The sequence below is a fragment of the Durotheca rogersii genome (genome assembly GCF_024521655.1).
Source record: "Durotheca rogersii strain YMJ 92031201 chromosome Unknown GGS23scaffold_12, whole genome shotgun sequence".
Taxonomy (NCBI): Eukaryota; Fungi; Ascomycota; class Sordariomycetes; order Xylariales; family Xylariaceae; genus Durotheca; species Durotheca rogersii.
The window spans coordinates 405951-428401 of NW_026251243.1; the positions used below are offsets into that span (position 1 = coordinate 405951).

General features: G+C 55.8%; 5 protein-coding genes across 5 annotated transcripts; 2 read left to right on the forward strand and 3 right to left on the reverse strand.

Moving 5' to 3' along the window:
- Nucleotides 1-604: 604 nt before the first annotated feature.
- Nucleotides 605-1639, reverse strand: GGS23DRAFT_83406 (uncharacterized protein). The gene has a single exon (XM_051521322.1). The coding sequence runs from the start codon at nucleotides 1339-1341 to the stop codon at nucleotides 739-741; it is 603 nt and encodes a 200-aa protein (XP_051371298.1). The 5' UTR covers nucleotides 1342-1639; the 3' UTR covers nucleotides 605-738.
- A 2027-nt stretch (nucleotides 1640-3666) lies between these two features.
- On the forward strand, nucleotides 3667-6983 carry GGS23DRAFT_597386 (putative iron reductase domain protein; the record flags this gene model as incomplete). The annotated part of the gene is made up of 4 exons (XM_051518619.1): nucleotides 3667-3700; nucleotides 3869-4662; nucleotides 4758-5022; nucleotides 6706-6983. The coding sequence occupies 4 exons, from the start codon at nucleotides 3667-3669 to the stop codon at nucleotides 6981-6983; spliced, it is 1371 nt and encodes a 456-aa protein (XP_051371299.1).
- Nucleotides 6984-9121: 2138 nt separating this feature from the next.
- GGS23DRAFT_597387 (kinase-like domain-containing protein) lies at nucleotides 9122-11885 on the reverse strand (the record flags this gene model as incomplete). The annotated part of the gene is made up of 2 exons (XM_051518620.1): nucleotides 9122-10562; nucleotides 10633-11885. 2 exons carry the CDS (start codon nucleotides 11883-11885, stop codon nucleotides 9122-9124), a joined length of 2694 nt encoding a protein of 897 aa, XP_051371300.1.
- A 3887-nt stretch (nucleotides 11886-15772) lies between these two features.
- Nucleotides 15773-16892, reverse strand: GGS23DRAFT_83622 (uncharacterized protein). The gene has a single exon (XM_051521323.1). The coding sequence runs from the start codon at nucleotides 16798-16800 to the stop codon at nucleotides 15916-15918; it is 885 nt and encodes a 294-aa protein (XP_051371301.1). The 5' UTR covers nucleotides 16801-16892; the 3' UTR covers nucleotides 15773-15915.
- A 2085-nt stretch (nucleotides 16893-18977) lies between these two features.
- GGS23DRAFT_83677 (uncharacterized protein) lies at nucleotides 18978-19638 on the forward strand. The gene has a single exon (XM_051521324.1). It carries the CDS (start codon nucleotides 19199-19201, stop codon nucleotides 19544-19546), a length of 348 nt encoding a protein of 115 aa, XP_051371302.1. The 5' UTR covers nucleotides 18978-19198; the 3' UTR covers nucleotides 19547-19638.
- The last annotated feature ends 2813 nt before the right edge of the window (nucleotides 19639-22451 follow it).

Sequence of the window (22451 nt, forward strand, 5' to 3'; positions counted from 1 at the left end):
GGCTCGATATATCTGCGCACGTCTTACGAGACTCGCTTGCGGGGGGAAAGTGGTGTGAGGTAGGAGGTGTGAGGTAGGAGGTGGACGGGAGGCCGAGGCGAGGGAGAGAGAGCGAGCGGGCTTGAGATTGGGCGTGTCTTGCTACACCCACATGTCCGGACATGCCTTTCCTCCAAGGGGTGTCTCTCTGTCTCTCTCTTCTCGCCTGTGTTAGTAAGGCCACGCAGGCGGCGAGTAGGATGGATGGGTATGAGGAGATGCTCGGAGAATCAGTAACGAGGCAAGGTGTGCCACGACATCGCTATGAGTAATACCGGATGCCGCCGTCGGGGGAGTTGCGTTACTCCTTGATAGGCAAGTGCCTGCGCTAGGAAGTACGTAGTAGGTAGGTACCTTAAGTACCGGAAAACGGAGACAGGGAAGGGCAGACAGAGAACGGACGAATCACGGCGGCCCCAAATCCAATCCATTTTCGTCCGAGGTATTTCGGGGTGTCTCCCTGGGGTACCTCAGAGGCAGTAGGGTGCCTAGGTTAGGTAGGTTGGGTACCTAAGTCTTGCCAACCCCGCCCCCTGGCGATCCCCTAGCCCCCCCCAGCCCGGCACTCGCAACGTCCCGTCTCTGTCCTATCCCTGTCCCTTATCCCGTCCCATCCCACCTCGCTCTGGATTCTGCACCCGCGTCTTGTACACCTTAGGCGCAACTTCACACCTTGGGCGCACGATCTGCCATCGCCTCTTACAAATAATCCCATCCTGTTCTTATCGCCATGCTTCCCCTGTCGTTGTCCTCGTCGTCCAGTAGCACACCTGTCAGCCACACACACAACCCCCGTACTTGTCTCGTCTCCATGCGTCGCCTGCGTTGGAAACACCCGTCCGTCCTATCCTGTGCCGCCTGTGCGAGCGTACGCGTAACGCACCTCACCACGCCTCTCTTGGCCGCCGCTGACCCGCACCAACGGACGTCCTGGGCTTGCGCGACCCCTGCTGGCTCACAGGCTGGCGGCGTGGGGGGAGGGGGGAGAGAGGGCGCCAGGGCCAGGTCCTGGTCCCATCTCCGCGCGCCGAAACGAGACATGCCGCGGCGCCTCTCTTCCCACCTCCCCAAGTAAACCGGTCTTGCCGCTTTTGCCCATCGCCGGGTTAGCCCGGTCGGGTTCCTGTTCGGTCGCTGTCCCAGCCAGCACGTCGCCCGTCCGTCCGCTGCTTCGCCTGGTCTGCGTGCGCGGATAGCTAACCCGGACAAAGCCCACCCAGCTACCCAGGTAACCAGGTGGTATATATATAATAGTGGCTGGCGGCGAATCGCACCTACCTGCGTCAGCTCGAACCTCCCCATGCGCCTCGCCCCGTAATTACGATGATAACTAAGCAGAGGCCGTCTCCTGGGCTAGGCGGAGAGCACGTTCCTAGGTTGGACCGCGCTGCCGGGACGAGACGGACCCGATAGCTCTTGGTATACCAGCATGGCACGGACGGACACGCGTACTCGCAGCTCAGCTAGAGTTGTACGCATGTGAGTGTGCTGTGCCGGCCCCTCTAGAGCCAGGACTAGCGGCCGTGATCGACAGCCCGCAGATAAGTCGGTACGTGGGCGGGCTGTGCATACATGGCCCAAGGAGACAGACAACAGACACCTCAGGTCGCTAGTTGGACGGGTAGATAGATTCCCTCCTCTCAGGTCGATCCGTCCATCCCACATGGAATGCTTCTAGACCCTTCTGCCAGGCCCACCTACTGGCGCGCGCAGCCTCAACCCTGGGACGGATATCAGAGCAGAGAAGTAGTAAGTGCTTGGTAGGTAGGCAAGGTAAGACGTGCCGATATAAGCCAAGACGCGGACGGATTCACAAACTTCACACATACACACGCACACACCGACAGACATCAAACACGTCCAAGCCGGGACAAACATCACATCAGCCCCGGCCAATGCCAACTTTACATCTCCTCCTCCCCTCTGCCGCACGACGACGCAACCCCCGGTTGCTTATCGGGCTTTATGCGAGACCACACAAGTAAAAGGGCCCGGGGTGGTACGCATCGCGCGCAGATCTGGATGCTACGCCGCCAGCACCACTCACCATCCTCGGCTGTTCGCTGCCTCCTCCCCCCTCTTGCTATCCAACTCCCTCCTCATACCTACCCGCCTAATTTACCTACCTGTCCGCGTTAAGCACAAGTAGAGGGTGCGCGTACATAGACATATAAGTCAGTAGGGAGGTAGTAGGTATGCTACGATGCGCGTCAAGCGGCCAGTCCCCCCCTTCCCCTTGGCCCTCGTCGCTTCTAGGGACCCAGCCGGTAGATAGACACATGTATGCCACCCACCGCCGCCCACGTCTATCCCGACCCAGGTAGCCGCGGCGGCTCGCTTGTAGAAATATCCGCGACGCAGGAGGCCAGGGCACGGCGAGTTAGCGAGAAGAAGAGTTTTTCTTTCCCTCTCTCTCCCCCTTCTTCTGTGCACCGCCCTCGTACGTACGTACGCACGCAGCAGACTATACCAGGGTGAGCTGGCTAGGAGCCAGCGAGGCAGAGCTTGGCTGCGCGGAGAAGCAACCGGAATAGCGTAGGGCAGGGCAGGGCGGGCGAATAAGCACACGCCGGCAAGGTCGGGGCAGGCTGATCTCCCCTTCTCGAGACCGCGCGCCGAGACGTGAGCGGACGAGCGAAGAGTTGAGGGGGGGAAGCAGAGACGGACCGGAAGCCAAACAAGTTTGTTGAGAGCTGGGGAGGGCGATCAAGGGCGCGGATCGGTACGTGTGTGTGCGCGTATAGTTAGCGTCTTGTGCACCTCACTATCCGCTCCCGCGCGCGTTTGTGAGCCTATCCACCTAGGTAGACGCAGGCCAGCTGGGCGATGCTGGGACTTGCTCTCCTCATCTATCATCTATAAAGAAACGAGCCCCTTCTCTGCCGTCACCCCTTGCTAACCATGGACAGCCTGCCTACCAAGTCAGGTTGTAGGTGGTTATCATCCCTGCGCTCCCACCCACCCACACATCTGTGTACTAACCACATAACGGACCTCTCAACCCGCTCGACGACTATTACCTGCGCTTGCTTCCCTCCCGGCTTCCATTCTCTTCTGCTGCTTCTTACGCCCTGCTCCCTTCTCCTTTCTCTCCTCTTCGCCCTAGATCACCTAGGTAGTCGTCCTGGAGAACACCTACTTAGCGGCTCGTCGATAGACACAAACAACACCGGAGGAGGGCGTGGAGCATCGGACGAATTTTGACCTCTCAACGCACAGCTGTTCTCGGAAGCTTGAGAGGGGACAGAGAAGCGAAACAAGGCAGGGCAGGACTAAGAGTTGTGGTCTAACGCCGAAAGCCGCGGGCTGTCCGTCGTTGCACCACCACACACCTACAACATCGCTGCCCGATCGAGACATTTCAAGCGACGGGGTCGTTCTGTGTGCTGTACGAGCGTGCGGGTCGAACGAGTCCGTGGCTGAAACTGCGCACTGCCGATACGATTATCGACGTACACACTTGCCAACGTCGGAACCGGAATCTGTCCGAGATTCTTCTTCGTCCCACGGGCAACACAGGAAGGGATATTTATCTGGGCGTATCGATCTTCGATCAGGGCCTTCATTTTTTCCGTCAATACTCCAGTCCCAACTTGTAGAAGAGCGTTGCAGAAAACAGCACACAAAATGAAGGCGCGATTTTTAGCCGTGGCAACAGTATGTAAGTTGAGTCTCCCCTGCTCGCCCAATCTCTTCAGATGGAAATGGCCGAGTTGGCAACCCCCGTATACATTGTGAATACCGTTTGTCAACTTGCAGATACGCGTTAAAGCTTGAAACGGAGTTTAACGATCCTGAAGGGGCCATATTGGGCTGACCATCGTACCAGCTGCCATCACGTACGGTATCCTCGCCTCTGCGGCGCCGGTGCAATACTGCCCGACACAGGATATCTGCTACCAGGTAGCAGTGCCGGAGGCCTCGGCCTCCTCCAACACTGGTAACATATATCTGCAATTGCGCGCGCCGTCGTCGTACTCGTGGATCGCGTTGGGTACGGGGACGAGGATGGCGGGCGCCAACATGTTTGTCATATACGCGAATGGCCGCGGAAACGTCACAGCCTCACCACGCTTGGGCACCGGGCACGCCATGCCCCGCTACGACAGTGCCACGCAGCTCGAGCTCCTCGGGGGTAGCAGTACCAGCAACGGTAGGATGGTGGCCAACATGCGTTGCGGGAACTGCGGCTCCTGGTCCGGAGGCTCGATGAGCCTGTCGGGAGACGCGACGGATTGGATCGCGGCATGGAAGGAGGGCGATGCCATAAACAGTGCCGACCCGGCAGCCGGCATCCAGTATCACGATGACCACAGCGAGTGGCAATTTGACCTCACGCAGGGCACCGTGGCCAGCGACGCGAATCCCTTCGGAACAGGACAGCAGGCTGACAGCAGTAACCGGGGCATCGCGGGGAAACGCAACCCGGTTGACCCTCGGGTGCTGATCATGAGCCACGGTATCCTCATGGCTATAGTCATGGTCATCTTATTCCCCCTAGGCTCTGCAATTATGCCCCTGTTCGGTAGCTGGATACCGCACGCCTTCTGGCAGTTTATCTCGTTCCTGTTGATGTGGGCCGGCTTTGCGGTGGGCGTTGTCAGCTCACAGGAAATTCAGCTGGTATGTCTTCGCGGATATCACCCCCTCCCCAAGTCACTCGAGTAGGAATCGGTCTCTACGATGGGAACAGGAGCTAACGGAGCCGATGTCGATAGGATTTGACCTCGAGCCACACGAGCTTCGGAACGGCGGTGGTTTGCCTGATGACGCTACAGCCAGGCCTAGGCTACTTGCACCACAGATATTTCGTCCAGAATCAGAAGCGGGGCCCGATCTCTCACGCCCACATCTGGTACGGACGAGCGCTTATGATTATGGGGGTGGTCAACGGCGGGCTCGGCATAGCTCTTGCGGGGAATCAGAGGACGTTCGTAATCGCATACTCAACGGTGGCCGGGGTCATGTTCGTGATCTACGGGGGTGCTGCCTTGTTAGGAGCCCTTCGACGTCGCCGAGGCAGAGTGGGCGGCGTATTGCAAAAGGACTCGTAAATGAGCGTGAATCTGCGGGAGAGTATATCCTGCTTCTGTCTGGATGGTATGAGATGGATTCATGTTGAATGGTTTTTATGTTTGGACGGGCAGGCCATGGGTATTTGGGATTATCTGGTGCTTGGCTTACCTACTGGCGTGTGCACGTAGGTATGCAGCACTCCTCACTCCGGGACGGCTTCCTCCATACATAGGAATGGCCGGTCTTGTCCGCAGTCGCTGATTTGGCCCACGATGAGGGTCCTGCTCTAATAATAATAAGAGATACTTATCTTGCCCCGACTGGACGACTAGAGAAAGGGAGAGGGCGTGGGGTGCTGCACGTTGCACGTTGAAAGTGGGCTCGCAAGCAGGATAGTGGATAAATCGCATCTATGGATGGCCATCACAGGCCCCGTCAGCATACCCATGCTATCGTAGGGAGGGTGGTCGCTCTCGAATTGGTTCGTGGTATTGGTTCGTGGTATTGACTCTGGAGAAGGGATCTATGCTTGCGGGTAGAAGCGAGGTCGATAGAGTGAAGTGACGTGAGGTGAAGTTGGAGCGATACTGAGACTTAATGCGCAGATGACGTTACATAATACCTGCAATAGTGGATAGCTATAGCTATAAGAGGTTGTACCCAAGGCACTAACCTTCAATGACGTGCTATCTAGCGTCGGATAAGCTTATATAAGTGTCTATGATGAAATAATGAGGCAAGAAATGACACGGGTTATATGCATGTATGCACATATACGGAACAGAATAGCGTATTAGCGCATGGCTAGCGCCATGGTCCGTGTTTCACTAAAGGCTATCCCTCCACGTGACTCGGTCCGCCCCTCTTCTCAGTTAGCTAAGCGCGCTAGGCCTGGGATTGACGAACGATATCCAACGGAAAACCTCAGATCGCAAAAGTCCTCACCACACAACCGCCCACTCTCTCCTCCTACCTACCACCACCACCACCACCACCACCACCGACCTATCGCCAAAGACACACCCCTCCGTCAATTGAGCATCCTATTCCACTAGACATCATGCTCGCACAATTGAGATCTTCGGTATGTTCATCATAGCCTATATCTCGAAAAACAAACCCCCCGCCCTCTACCCCCACAAAAAATTACCAGAGGGGAAAAAAAGAGGAGAGGAGCATCACTGACCATGTTTCTTCCTTTTTCCCGCAGAGTGCCCGATCGGCTTTCTCAGCCATCACCCGCGCGGTGAGGGTAAACGCCACTAGAGGATTCATCGCCCCGACTGTCTCGAGACGAGGTAAGAAATCGACAGTTCCTTAGGTTCATGTCTACGTAGTCGTTGTGTATACCGTGGCTGGTGGTTGGTGCCGAGAGGGGGAGAAAAATGCTGGAGTGGGATGATGGAGAGAGAACCCTCTCGACTCCCCCTCCTCCCCTCAAGTTGGAGATGCCCTCAACCCTACCCACCGTCCCATCCTAACTCTCTTCTCTTGCGAAAACCCGCAAATACCTCTTGTTTTTGTTTTTTTTTTCCCTTTCTTTCCTTTCTTTCCTTGCCTATTCTTGAAAAAACATGTACCTCCACATACGTTGTATATGCTCGAATCCAACCACCTATCCGCAACAACTAACAAACATCTCCACAACAGCCGACTTCGTACAAGAGCTCTACCTAAAGGAGCTCAAATCGTACAAACCGCCACCGGTCAAGGAGTCCGACTCGGTAGGCCAGGTACAGACTTTCTCTGCCCCGAAGGCGCCCAAGTCACCCGAGGAGGCCGACCTTGCCAACAGCCTGAAGGAGTACGAGAACATGGTTGTCGAGGTCGAGGGCACTGACCCGGCCGCCGCCGGCTCGTCCACCCCTGCCGCCGTCGAGGACTGGCTGGTGCTGGAGGACGACGAGGAGGAGGGCGCTCACCATTAAGTCGGCTAGCCCGCGAGGTAGAGGAGCATCACCACCAACACCAACACCAACACCGAAATAGACAGACGACGCCATGTAAGAATCAGCCTTTGCAGAGTACTAGGTAACTCGACGCCGGAGCGAGAGGGTAACGAAGGATGCTGCGGTATAGTAGAGAGAGATGGAGAGATACAGGGAGGCGAGCACTAGTCAAGAGTGCGCCGAGAGAAGGCAGAGAGGACGCGAGGCATATAATGCTGTGCCGACGACGGGCCGGGAAGGTAACCCCGTGTACATCTACGCCCAGGATCGCTGGCGCCCGAATCATTGACGATATTTGATTCCGATAATTTCACACACATCCACACACCACCCACACAGAGATGTTCATATTTTTACGTTTTTACGCACCTGCTTGTTCTCTTTCCCAATGCCTGTCCCCTCCTCCTCCTCCTCCTCCTCCTCCTCCCGCCGTCGTCGTATGTGATTGATTAGCTTGTGGTAGCTAAGCCGAACTCGCAAGCCGATCCTCTCGGTCGAACGGGCTACCTACGTACTCGACCGGCTCCCTGTGTACTTTATGTATGTATGATGTATGTATGTACCATAGTTCGGAACGCCGCGGCCTCGACGCAAACCACCCCAGGCAGGACCTCGGGGGTGCGCTCTCCGCCGAGCGCAAAATATAGCCACAACTCCCCTCCGCAGAACTCCGGTCCAACCGTGCGCACCCCCGTCGCCCTCGACTTGCCCCATCGTCCCTCCGTGCCACCGCCACCGCTGCTGCCGCTGCTGCCTACATACGCGCCCTGCACACCCGCACCCCGGCCAGCCGGCCAGCGATACGACGAGAGAGTAAAGAGAGTAGGAGAAAGAGGGGGGGGGGGGAGGGAGAGTGTCCTCCTCACCGGCTCAAGCTCGCCCCCGCGCTGCGCCCGTCCATGCCGCCTCCTCGGCGCGCCCCCCCTAGCCGTCGCGCCTCGGCTCGCTCGCTCGCTCGCTCCTGTGGCTGCCTCCCTTGTTCTGCCCGCCTCTCTTCTTCTTCTTCCCCTACCCTGCTACCCAGCGACGGCGCGGCAGACGCCAGCTAAATCTTGTAGTTACGCACCCGGAGCATGTACGCAGGCAAGTCGTCGTCGGTATCTCCCGATGCGGATGATGGGTAAGGTCGCCCCGTACGCGCGTATGCTATGTAGGTTGATATATGATGGAGAAGGGGGGGGGGGGGGGGGCGAGGGGGGAGAACGTATGGGCTCCTCATATCACTTACTATATAGCACACGCACAAAACATATATACGCGCGCCTCTCGCACAAGAAGCGCTGTCTGCCTGGTTGTTCGTGCAATGAAATACCTAGCTAATAGTAGAATTCAGGTTGAATTCCTAGCGTACTAGATAAATGACTTGAAAAAAAGAACTAGCTAGGTTGGCTGGCTAGTCAAATCCCTCCATCCTCACTTTTCTTCCCTTTTTTTTCTTCGTAGGCGAACACCAGCTCGCCGGCTTCCTTACTCGATTGCTCCGACGTCGGTGGCGTCGCTGCCGACTGCTTACACCGTATCACGAACACACAAACTCGTAAGGAACCACCACGACCGACCCGCCTGATCAGGGAAAAGTGCGCAAGTATGCTCAAGTGGCACGTGAAACCACCTGGCCTTCGCCCGCCTCGCGGTCGACATCCAAATTCGGCACATTCCAACGCAGAAACCAGAATTCCAAATAGAAAAGGGGAAAGAGAAGGCGGAGTCAGCGCTGTGTATGCGTGTGGGCGTGTGTGTGTGTGTATGTGTGTGTGTGTGTGTGCGTGTGTGTGTGGGGTATGTTCATGACTGGCCGATCCCCCCTGCGTGACGTTGTCGAGTTAGAAAGAAAAAAAAAGAGCACAAGGTTCGTTCCGCAAGTTTCCCGTGGTCTCGTGTACGTATGTGCCATGGTTCCTGACTATTTGCAGCCGAACGCCCGTACCACTCCGCAATGACCTGAAAAGAAAACCTCTGCCAGCCGTCATCTCATGCAATAATGCCGCCCCATGCTATGATGCCGTGGACAGAATCTCAGGGAAACAGTCGGAAGAACCGCTATGAATTTCGAGGATAAACGTGTGCGTTCATCCTCGCGCCGTACGGCTGCGGACACAAGAAACGCGAACGCAGGGTCATATGTCGAAATGGGAATCACCAAACGCCTCCTCATTAGTGCTCGTCCGGACGATGCCGCTCATCCTATTTGCCCTCTGGAGATCGAGGTCCTCGAGATCGTCCCACTCGCTGTCTCGACGATCTATGTCGTCCATATCCTCGTCAGCATACCTTCCCTTCATGTGATCATCTAGCGAACTTTCGTCGACGAAAGTGAAACCGTGGAAATTGGCCTGCGTCGTTGGAGATAACGGCGTCGACGTGGCGAATCCGGCCGCCAGCTGCTGCGCGCGCTCGTTCAAGGAACCGTTCGTGGTCAACGCGTTCGTGAATTCCGGGTCGAAGTAGGAAACGTCCGTCTCGGACTTCAACTTGGGTTTGAAAGGAGGTGTGATGAGCTTCTTCGATAGAATGTCCCAGTCTACGTCCAAGAAGAAGGCGTGGCGCTTCAACTCTTCCGCGTCGTCGATGGCGCCTAGTCGGTGTTTCGGGTTCCTGTTAAGTAGGCCCTTGACAAAGTTCCTCCCTTCCTGCGATAGCGTGTCTCGCGGAAATCGGACCTTGCCGAAGGCTATGTTCTTGTACATCTGCTGCGTATCCTCCGCGTAGAACGGGCTCCACCCACAGCACATCTCGAATACGAGGACGCCGAGGGACCAGAAATCCACCATCTTGGTATAGCCAGCCTCATCTAGCAAGACCTCCGGGGCTAGATACTCCGTAGTCCCGCAAAACGTATTCGTGGTGTCGTTCTGGGTCAAGTTCGCCTTGGACAAGCCGAAGTCGCAGAGGGCGATGTGGCCGTTCGCGTCGAGCAGGATATTCTCTGGCTTCAAGTCGCGGTAGACGATGTCGTTGTGATGTAGATGCTGGATGGCTAGGATGAGCTCTGCGATGTAGAACTTGGCTCGCTTTTCGTCGAACCGGCCCTCCTTCTGAAGATGCCAAAAGAGCTCACCGCCGGACATGTAGTCGGTCACGAGGAAAAGGTCGTTCTGGGTCTGGAAAGAGAACTTTAGGCCGACGATGAATGGCGACTCCGACATGGCTGTCCGGACGAGGATGTTCCGCTCGCCGACCGTGTGCGCCACCTCTTTCTTCTGAACGATGACCTTCTTCGACAGTACCTTCATGGCGTAGATGCGACCGGTGTCCTTCTTACGAACTTGGTAAACTTGACCAAACGTGCCCTTGCCGATTAAACGTAGAATTTGGAAATCGTCCGGGCCGTAGTGCTTCTTCTCCGTCTTCTGGTAGACGGCTTCAACAAATATCTCGCCGGTCGGGGTCTTGTCGGGCGTCGTGTCGGCATTTCCCCTCAGGGAGAACCAGCCTCGGACTGGCTCGTCTTTGCCAGGGGCGGTCGCTTGGAAGTCCACGTGGCCCAAAAACTCCTCTCCTTGCGTGCCGTGATCGTAAACCGAGATGTCAACTAGCATGTCTGAATCAACAACATCACTACCGGATAGGGTTAGTTCACGAGTCCGGAGGGTGCGGATCGATCTCGACGAAATTTTCAGGCACTCACAATACTGCTTCGGCGTCCCACTTGGGACTCGTAAATGACCTTCGCGGGCGATTGCGGAAGGTATTGTAGTCCGTGACGCTCGTGTTACTGCTTTGGCGACTGCGCATGGGTATCGCCATCGGGCGGCCCGAATCGCTGCCCTGGCGCTGTATGGCGATTCCACCCATGGCAACGGGCTGTGCCGCGGGCTCGTCCTCGTCCTCGAATGTTTGCGGACCGTGCGAGATCAACTCGTTCCTCTGGAACACGGCAACGACGTAAGGGTCACGGCTCTTTCGCAGTCCTCGCGCCTCTAGGATCTTGACGGTGAGCTTGCCCCGCTGCGGCGGCGCCTGCGCACCTCCGGTCTGGGACGAGACGGGCGTTTGCGCACCACCCGTATCCGAGCCGTCCCCGCTCAGTTTTGACGGTGATCTTTCGCTATGCTGGGACGGTTGGGCGGCCGAGAGCGTTCGAGTGGGCGTCGACGGGCCGCTCTTTCTCGAACCAATATCAGTTAGCTTCCTGAGTCGATCAATCGACGCGGACGTAGAGTGAAAACTACGAGCATCGCCAAAGAGGGGTTGAGAGTCCGAGGGGGAACTGGGTGTGGTTGTAGAGGCACGACTGCCGGGGATGGACAGATGACTGGCGAGAACGCTAGATGTAGTGACTATGCTCATGAGGGGGGCCGCCAAGGTGGCCCTCCGAGCTTTGAATTGTGGGAGATCTGAGGTAGCCTTTTTGTTGTTCAGAGAAGATCGACTCGACTGGCCGCTAGCGGCCGCTTCCGAATCGCCGCTGGCGTCAGACAGCTTGGCTCCCCTTTCTGATGGTGTCTGGGAACGGGGAGGCGTAGGGTAGAGATAGATATCGGATGGCGACTGCCGCGAGGCCTGCACACACGCCAAGGGTTCGGTCCTCTCATGTGCAAGGAGAGGCGAAGATTCTGGCTTGAGGTCCTTGCTCAGATCCGATTCCAGACTCGATAGTCGGTGGTGAGGGACGGTGCTTAGATCCTTCTCTTCCTGGGGAGAGGCAGGGTGCGTCGACTCAGTCTCCGGCGCTCGGGGTAGAGAGGGGCGACTTAAAGAATAGTGCGAAGAGTAGGTGCAACGAACCTGGCCAAAGTAGCTCATGATGCCCGGCAATCGCTTGTCGTGGAGATCCGGCTGAGGCGTGGCCACACCGGATCGAGGGGTATCATAACCAATTTGGTCGGCCCCATCGTCCTCCGTCGTCGAGGTCCTGACGAACGTGTTAACAGCGATCATTTTCGGGACATCAATACAAGTAAGTAAGCGAGAGGGGGAGAGAGAGGGAGAGGGGGAAAGAGGGAAAGAGAGACGTGGCTAGAAGGCCGACGGAAAATGCTGTTGAAGATGTTATGATGCAAAGAGGAATACCAAAAAATTATCAGAAAGGATGCATATTAAACGGACGGTGAGGGGAAGCTCGCGAGGCAGGGCATTGCGAAATTAGGGTGTGGCATAGGGCGTATCCGGTAAAGCGCTCTCTAGGGAAAACACTAGGGGACCTAGCTACGTAGCCGGGTATCCATCGATGCGAGATGGCGGGCGAGGCGGGCGGGCAGGTGGTTAAAAAAAGACGAAAATTTCACGAGCCATTTCGGCCAGCCGAAGATGTTGCTGGCATTCGAAGCGACCATCCACAAATACCCATGACACTCGCCATGTGGGAGGGAGAGGAGGGGAGAAGGGGGGGGGGGGAGCGGAAGTGGGGGCGTTAGGGGGGTGTTGGAGAGATGGATCGACGCCAGGTGGGGTGAGCGCAGAAGAAACCTAGACCGAGAGAGAGAGACAGAGAGAGCAGCAACATTGGGCTCCCCTGCGGGACCCGAACGGATGAGTCCAGGAGTCAGGCTTCAACACGACAGCGCTTATAAGCCTCGTCTCCCAGGCCAGACGAGACCCCGCGCTCGTAGCTCCCAGCCGGCTGCAGAAAGGAGCTGGACCTGGTAGACGTGGAATCTGTTCCTTGCGAGCATCGGCGGCCAGCCTTGACGGTGCGACGTAAGTAGACTACGATCAACCAGCAATGCCAGGAGTACCTGCTGGGCAGATGCGTCTCGGACATGTAGCGGCGGTATATTGGCGGGAGGGCAGTGATGGCGGCGGGTAGCAGTAGGGTCTGTGTATCTGGGTATGGTGTCTGCCGGTGACGACCTGAAGACCGATGACGACTGGGGATAACTCGAACAGAGGACGAGCCTCATCGGTATCCCTGGGTGTCCCTTACGATAATGTGGGAGGGATGATCTCGGCGTAACCTCGCATCCGTTTGCTGCTGGGTAATAGACGGCCAACCAGACCAGGGTAAGGCAGGAGAGGGCGCATAGCCGTCGGCGGTAACTCGCCCACCCAGCCGGGCCCGGTCTGTCCGTCTGTCTCTCTCTGTCTCTCTCTCATATTGCGGCCAAGTTGGTGGTTAGGCGGGCAGGGTAGATAAGTACCTAAAATAGCCAGGGTCTAACTGTAGAACGCCCTCTATCCTTCCTCGGGTAGTGATCCGTAATGCGAAAGCAAATACTGGCTAAACAGAAAAGGGAAACAACCTCGGTGGAGTTTCGATAAGGTTTGCGATAATGAGACGGGAGGAAATAAGAGAATAGGAAAAATACATGTTATTAAGGGGGCCGGGGCATTCAGCACATCTCGGGTACTTGGGCCGGATTGAGATAGGGAGGATGCTCGATGCGGGAGGAGGGAGAGGACGAGGTAGGATAGAGGTAGGACATGGATGGGCGATTGGGGTGATCCGATCCCGACTTCGAATTGGAGGGGGGGAGCAGAGACAGCGAGTAGAGAGGAAGAGATGCCCAGGGGGAAAAAAAAAAAAAGGACAGATACAGGAAGACGGGGATAGGGCAGTGGCGGTAACAGCAGCGCGCGTGAATCAATATAGGCACATCTTCCCCTCCCTCCGGGGTTTCTCGTCTTTCTCTTCCTCGCCCTCGCCTTCGGCGTGGTTCACTTACTTGGACATCATCATGGCTTGCGTTGCCCGCCGAAGCAGGTCATGTCCTCCCTCCGAACCCGACATGATGGCGGGGGCGCCGAGGCAGAGTTAATCTCTCTCCGACCTTAATGGCTGGTTCCCGGTCCAAACGGTTCCTGAACTCTGTCGAAAGCCGTCCGCGGCTAGGGATGGGTGGTGCACGACGGATGTGGGCGTGGTGTTGATCAGTAAGGAGATGCGCGCATGTATGTATGTACTGTGCTGGGCCGGTCGGGATGCGAAATGGCACGAAACCAGTAGGTACCGGAAAAGCTCACGCGGGCCTTGGTTGGAGACTTGAGGTTTGACGCGAACGTGGGGGTTTAATTTTTTCGGGAAGAAGCTGGAGGAGTGGGAAGATGGGGAGAGGGTGAGAGAGGGAGAGAGAAGAGGAGAGAGGAGAGGCGATGTGCGTGAGGGGAAAATAGTAGAGGTATCTCTTCCGTCTGTGGTCCTTTTCTTTTTCTCTCTTCCTCCCCTTCCTCCTGTTCCCCTGCTCGACGAGATGGACGTGTCGCGGGCGGGTGGGAGCGGTAGGTATGGCGAAGGGAGCAGCACGTCGCAGTCTCGTATGTAGGTAGGTAGATAGGTAGGTAGATAGGTAGGTAGGTAGGTAGGTGGTGTGGTAAGGCGGGAGTAAGTGAGTGGGAGTGTGTATGTGTGCTAACGAGAAAGAGAGGGAAATGTATGTACGCATCTAAGGTTGAGCGTGTGGCTAAATCATGTAGCAGGTAAGGTGAAGGTAAGGCAAGGCGGGGCAAGGCAAAAGGCGACGTGAAAAGCCCAGGTATAGTGTGCAAGACCGCAGGGTAACTCTGGAGGTAGGTAACAGGTAGGTATTATGTAGGTATTCCAACGGGGCGGCCGCGTGTTGTCGTGTGGCGTTGTATGTCGCTGGCTACAGAACGCATCAGAAGGGGGGGCCTCGACGCCTGGGGAAATCCCATAATGGGGATCAATACGGCGCTGAACCTCTATATACATTAGGTACATCTGAGACAGGCGCCGCTCCGAGATTTAACCTTAGGTACCTCCCGTGTGGGAATTCCAACATCGGAAAAGGGCGTGTAGCTTCGTCAAGAGAAGTACCTACTTTTGTCTGCATAGGTACCTCCTAAAGCCTAAGTAGGCATATGTTTGATGCATGTACATACTTACGTATACCTTAGGTATTTAGATACTTGTAACCAAAACTTCAATCAGGGCCCCTAACCTTAAAGATTACTACCTCCTCTATGTGCGATTCAACTCAGGTACCTAAGTACCTAGGGCACCCTCCCTCCAGACCCATCCTTATAGAGGTACCTGGCAAGTAGGTATACGCATACCTCTTAAGTACCTAGATACCCAAGATAGGTAAGCAGGTTATGTGCCTAACCGGGGATGCCCAGTGGCTGGCTGGTTGACTCAACATGGGCTCTTCCGGTCCCACCCCAGCACTACTGGCGGCACAGCTGGCCCCTTCCATCATAGTCCGCCGGATGTTTGGCTGTGGATGGATGAATCTGATATTGTACGTGAGGCAGCATGGCGTACTGGAGGTATTAGGATACCTGACATGTAATTGACATTTCTGACCTGTGCCTTTAGGTAGTCCGTCTTCGTGACTTGTCCCATTCTCTAGGGGGTACTTAGGTACTCTCGCTGTGAAGGCGTGTGTACATCGGGTATAAGAGAGGTTATGTACCCTACCTTCACTGCAGCCAGGCAGCTACCTCCTCCTCCAGGTACCTAATCCTGTGAGGTAGGGACTGCAGGTACCTACCTTTAGGTACATACCTACCTACACACCTGCCCAGGTCGAGGTGCCGTAGGTAGGTGGCTAGAAAGGGTACCTGATCTGCCTGGGTATATTAAGCCATTTTGACCTGCATGTAGGTACCTCCTACGTGCGTACCTCCAGCTACCTTAGAAGATACCTCTACTTCTAAGGGGGCAGCCCCAGAACAGGAGTATGCCAGGTACGTACCTGGATACCTCTAGGTACCTTATGGAAGTTAGTTAGATACGGTACATCTTTGGGATAGCCTATACGTTGCCTCCCCTAAAATTAGTAAGGTTCGGTACCTGTAGAGACGGACGGACTGCGTACATATGAGTAGATAAGGTATTCAAAGTTCTGGAATCGGATGAATATAAGTAATGCGAGAAGTACCGGTGTATGTACCGTCCCCACACTAGCTGACCGGAACAGTTCGAATTACCTATTATCTACTACCTATATCTGTATAGCCTCTCCCCCCCCCCCGCCGACTTACAGCGAATACATACATAACATCCTCTCAGCTACGGAACGCGGCCCTGGCGCAGGAGGGAGGGGAGGAGGAAAGACAGAGAGAGGGTCCCTACGGCGGGGTCGCCTCCTAGGTCGTGTACGGATTCGATAGGTGGTGAGGCCGTCCACCATCCTTCGCTGGCGCCGTCAGGGACCAAGCCCCGATCTACACTACGCCCTGTACGTGGCAACGTTGGGCACACCGATCGATTCCGGCTGTGTCCCGCCCCTTTTCCCTCTCTCTTCTTTCCCTTCCCTCCAACCCACCCGCACTTTTTTCCCTCCCTTTCCCTCCCGACGCTCTGACGTCTTTCGGTGGCGGGGATGGACATGTGTGTAGGTCGTAGTAGGGGTAGACAGGTGGGTAGACTTGGCAGCCATGTGGTATTGGGAGGTCGACGGCAGCTCAGGTAGCTTACGTAGCGTATGGATGCAACATGCGCGTAAGTGCGGGCGTGCAAGTACATCGGATGCTGGCTGACGATGCAGGGAGGCAGAGGCGCAGAGGCAATGAAATATCTTAGTGATAATTCTGTCATCGCCCAGGGTTGCTTAATGAGATTCCGCGCTCGAGGAATCGATACCGAGATCAGCCGACTGTCACAAGTTCCTGATATGATGATTCGGTCGGCGTAGCAAGAAAAAACGGCGACCTTCGGGTACTTGCTTGATCTCGAGGCCTCCCCCTTTCTCCTCCTCAACACCTCCCCCTCACCCCCCGCCGGCCTGCGTAGGTAGGTACTTGGGCCTTCTTCGCCTCCGCCTCCGGCGTCTCCTAAGCCCGTCTGGTATTGGCGTGTACTCACAGGTTTGAGAGGTGTGTACGCACACATGATCTCAGCACGTATGTTCAGGACATCTGCTACTGCGTATGTGCATACCGTACCCAACGGCATGCCGGATGGGGAAGGCGATCGCGGCTAGACCCAGCTAACCGGCCAGAGGTGAGCCAGATCGATGTCGCAATTCCTGAAACCCAGCGACGATGCGACGGCCTCTGTTAGCAACCGGCCTGACGGGAATTCCCTGCCACCAAACCAACCCAGAGGCGTGACAAATTGGCCGTAATTGCGCGCGCAGATGTCAAACGGAGACCGGGGATGCGACCGCATTTTCCCAATGGCAGGGCTGCCGTGCTATCTGAACATTCGAAGATTGACTGGTGGAGAATTCCCTCCACGCCTCACCAACGAATATTCGCCGGGGCCGGCAGAGCTAGGTAGGTTTGTAATCCAAACTAGGATCTCGTTCTACTACACATGTGCGTGTGCGTGTGTGTGTGTGTACGCATGGAGGTCGGCATGCTCCCGCACGCAGCTAGCTAGGTAGTTAGGCATATGTCACCGTCGCTACGTTAAAAACAAGTTTTCAAGTGTCCCGGTTTCATATGCAATGCCGCCGCAGGGACAGGCGAGCGATATCAGCATCCGGAGGGAGGGGCAGAGGGTGAGAAGCACGAGATTTGCCATCGACGGTCCAACGACATGACGTCTGAGAGGAGAGGGAGAGAGATGACTACCACAGGCACGTACGTATAGCTACCTACCTACCTACCCGATATACGTATACCTACCGGCACAAAAACACGTCCCGAAGAGATCCCCGTTCATCCCGTCATTGGACGGTTTCGTTGGTGGCGACAACCAAATTGAGGCTGTCTCTGGCCACTCTTGACAGTTGCCGAAGCTTCTGTGCAGGAGAAATCCTCAAGTTGCGGTGTCGACGCTATTCTCATAGTTTTTCTTTGTGTTCTGGTTTTTTTTTTTTCTTCTCCTATTTACACATGTAAGCCTAGCATACGGCAACGCGGGGATCCTTCGCGTAGGCAAGGTCGAGGTGGGATTGGATATCATTACCGCGGCACGACAATAATTCCATCTAGGTGAAGAGAGGGAGGGGAGGGCCTCGAGGGCTGGGAGCATACCGGTGGTTACTAAAATGGCGGCAGCGTCTATCATCGCTAAGAGGTAGCACTGGTAGTAGCACGCCAGCATCTTCTCCTCCTCCACCTCCTTCTTCTTCTCCGTGCCACGCCATGCCACCCAACCGACCCGACTCGGTCTGTAAATAGGCGGGTTTCCTCCCCCACCCCCCCCTCCACCCCTGCGTCTTTTGTGCTCGTAGAAAGGGAGGGCGACAAGAAGTACAAATTAAGAGGCGGAAATAAAAATAGAAATAAAAACCCGACAGCAAGCCGGACGAAAAGTTACCGGTTCCCAAACTACGTAAGATCCGTACTAGTGAACCGGGTTTCCAGAGATCCCCCTCCGTGAATCTTACGGCCTCCCCCCTCCTCATCGTGGCCTGCCAACCAAGCTGAGGGTGTACGCGACACAGCCTATGGCTAATGGCTCCGAGACAAAAAGAAGTGCCTACGATCTCTTTGCTAACCCGTCCTACCGCCGACTTGCCTCTCCCCGCCCTTCCCAGCGCGCCAATAACACTGAGCTGTGACTAACAGGCACTGTCTTGACGTGTACCCACATACTCTCGGTGTGCCCTGGAGATCAGCCCGACAATCCATTCGACGCGTCGCATTGCATATACGGTATATTAGGTACCAATCTCCCACCCAGGTATGTGCCTAGGTGTACCTCTGGCTTCGGCGCCCTCTGCGGCCCTGATGTGTCTCAACACACAGCGTGACGATCGTATACTGCATTACCTACCCACCTACATACCTACTTTAGGTGCCTTAGGAGGTAGGTATAATGCATACCTACATAGGTACCTAGAATACAATATTGGCTTCGACTTTGCCGTGTGTCTGAGATCGTATAATCCTCCCTTCCAGTTATTACTGGAGCGAATGAACAACTTGACACCGGCCTTACTGCATAGTAGCGCGTAGTAGTAGGCACCTACCACAGACATCCGTGCCATCCATTGGGTCGCCCTCATGGATTCGAGGCGGCGGATCACGTAAAGGTAAGCTTCGAACTCACCCCCCCTTCGGACAGGCGAGTTCGTCCTCTGCTAGAAACGGCGTCGAGGGGGAGGCTTTAATAACTCAGTCACCCTGCCCGCGTCATCAGTTCAACCGTTGGTGCTTCGAGATGGGAAAGGGGAGGGAGGGGTTGCCTCTGGTTGCCTCTGGCTGTCGCTGACCGAGTATTATCTGGCTAGGCTTGAGAGCCACCAGTTGTCGTCCCCGTGATGGCAGAAACAGGACGGGTGTGTGCGATTGAGAACCCATCCTGGGTGCAGCTGCAACGTGTCACACATGAGCGAGCGTCCTTTTTCTTGTGTCTCGTATGCTTGCCGCAACTCAGGCGCGCTCCAGAATACCGATAGATGCAGCCGAACTGTCACACACACGTACCACATCCACACACTCTCGCCCTCCTTCTCGCCCTTGCTTTCCATCTCGTGCTCGCTGCCATGCTCACGCTCTCCCATCTATATGCGCTCATGCACACCTGGTGGTGGGCTGGCGTAGATGGACGTCGACGACCGCAAATGCCGGGGCCATCGGGACTATCTATCGGCACCACCACGGTCTATTCAGAGTCACCGATTCCAGACGTTAGACCAGATGCGGGAATAGGCGCGGGATGGATTGTAGATGCAAGTCGCGGGCTTTTTTTTTTTTTTTTCTCGGACGCTACACCCGCTGTCCATACCCGGCGTTTCGCGCGATAGAAATACCCGCAGACTGCAGATAGATCCCGCCTTTCCTCTTGCATCGTCTGGCCTGGTACCTCCTCGTCGTAGGTAGGTACTTGACCGACGGCACATCGCCTTGTCTTTTATACTTGCAATACAATACTGCCGACGCTCCCTGACTTGACTTAGTCTCTTGGACCGTTGGCCACGCTAGCTATCCTACTCTATCCTATCCTTTAGCAGAAATTTCCAACGGTTCGGGCGCCAAGACCCGACTCTCCTCAGCCCTAGGGTTCTTATTTGCGGATATCCGAGCTTATAACTAACTAGGAAAGGAGGGGGGGGAGTAAGGAATTTCGATCGATCGATAGGGGGTGCTTTACTCAGATGCCCAGGCATATTAGAGTATGGCAGAAGGGGGGGGAGAAGAAGGAAGGAAAAGACTGCCCGTTCTGTCCTGCTAGACGCAATTAGCCTCTTATCATACGACCCTATCTATCGATCTCCGAAGGGAGGAAGAAAACGTCTCGAGCCCTTCTCCCCCCTTACCCTACTCTGGGTCCCCCCCCGCGTCCACCCGAATCGGCGGATCGATAGACTATTCACGTAGTCTATCGTATATCCATCTCAGCGCGCAAGTAGTAAGACCTGCCGCCAGTGGCAAAAATCCCGAATCCACCGGGATCTACTTACGTGTCGCCCTGAGGAAATTTCCCGGTAGAAGAATACCAAAGAGACGGGTAGCGAGAGGAAGAGGGGGCGGGGGGAGGCAAGGGGGGGGATAGAGAGAGAGGGAGCGAAATAGCGAGAGCAGAAGGAGTACAGGATGATGGGATGGGATGTATTGATGGATGGGTGGATGGACGGATGGATGGAAACCCTTGTTGCCATGTGGTAGTGGACCAGAATAGACGCTTGACACGCCCGTCCAGCCTATCCATCCATTGATGTAGACTTACACAAGCCCGCGGTGCTTACTTACGTAGCCCCAACGAAACGGCGCCGCAGCCTATCCCATGACGGTAGATGATATATCCATGTAGACACGGGAAGATCGGGTATCGGGTATCGTCCCCGCCCACCCAAGCCGTCCCGTCCGGGCCAGAGCAGCGTGGTTGAAGAAATTGAGACCGACCTGGGTTACCCCTACGACTTGCTGCCGCTGCTGCTACGACTATTTACTACACCTACCTACCTCCTACCTGTCCACCTGCCTTAGGTACCCATCTATCTCCAACCTGTAGATCTCGTGTAGGTACGCGGGTAAAAATACCGAAGTTCTAGAACGGCGCACACGCGTACATCGCACGCATACATTCCCGACACGATCCCATCCACCGCCCCGTTTGGGAAAGTCGGCTGGCACACGTCCTCTTTTACACCACGTCCTCTTTGGGGGTGGCGCCCGTCGCCTAAGTAGGCACTCGACATACGTATGTACACTTGGGTATTCCAGACCCTTACCGTCTTCCTGCCATTGCCACCCGTGGAAAATTACTCGAAGCGATCTCGCAGAGAGCGGGGGGGGGCCAGGCGACCCTGTGCCGTGACCCGTGCCGAGACGATGGGAACGTCGCGGTGGCTCGTCCTAGTTTTCTTTTCTCTTTTCCCACTTCCTCCCCTTTTATTTCCCTCTCTCTTTCTGGTTTTGGTAGGTAAATCCCACAGTCGCAGTCCCAGGAGCACGAGCGGCGTTTTACGAGTGAATGGCTGCCAGCTAGAGTAGTAAGATAGCACGGGAAAACAGCGATGCCATTCTCGTGAACCAACCCCCACCCCACAGCAACGTTATCATGAAGTCGCCCCGAGAAGGCAGCTCGCGGACTCACGTTTCCCTCTTTGTCGCGGCATGGCTCGTATCGCGCTCCTGATGCGCCGCTGGCGACCGCGCATTGACGACGGAGTCGAAGGGTGGGGAAGGGCGAGGACGGGAGAAGACTGAGGACGGAAGGACACGAATGCATAGGTATAGGGGACATCATCCTCCTATCATGTATACATATACCTACGTGGGTACGGAGGTATATCGTATAGTAAATAACACGTATACTTATATCACTACACCGGGAGTCGCGCCAACAGGTAGCATCGGTCTCCCAACCGATCTGCACCCCAACATTAAGGGCCACCCTCTCAGAGCCCGGCCCGACTAAGTAACCAACAGTGAATACGATGCAGACTGCATCGGCTATTGAACGACCCTCCGACCGGACGAGCCATAGCCCGCGCGTCCTAACACGGACGGCCCCAGACAACGGCTAGCCCCCGTGCGCCGGGTAGGGTGGGGGATCCAGTTCGTCCCGAGTCCCGGGCGTCCGAAGCCGGCCCGTCGGCACGAGCCCGGGTGCCTAGCGGCAGCGGAGAAGATGCGTTGCGGTTCGGGCGGAGAACTTGGGACCGAGAACACGACAAGAAGGCACAGCCGCCTAACTACCCTATAAACTAGCTGGCGACGTCTATCTTCGAACTCGACGGGCGCTCACGTCTTCAGTCTCCTCTGCTCGCCCCACGAGCAGACTGTCTCGTCGCAGTAGTAGAAAAGGGAGCAGAGGGGGGAAAATTCACCCCTTGGGCTGAACAAACAGCGTCCGTATCCAACGCCCGGATGGGCGGCAGCTGTGCAGGAAATCGTGCGGTCCGTAGAGCAAGTCATAAATGGAAGAGAGAGTCTCGGAGAAAGACATCCACACCTGACCGGTATAATTACGGGGGAGACGCTCAGGTACCTACCTACGTAGGGAGGTTAGGTACCTAAGGCAACTACCTCCAGGCTTACCTACTTTACCTACTTTACCTATATATATATATACACACATCTACTAAGCGTGTATGGCTGAGCTCTCATAGGTAGACGTATGCAATCTACGAGCGGATGCAAAGTGCACGTACGCGGCAATGCGCCAAAGGGAAGTAATCAGGTAAGCTGTGGTTGCGTAAGAAA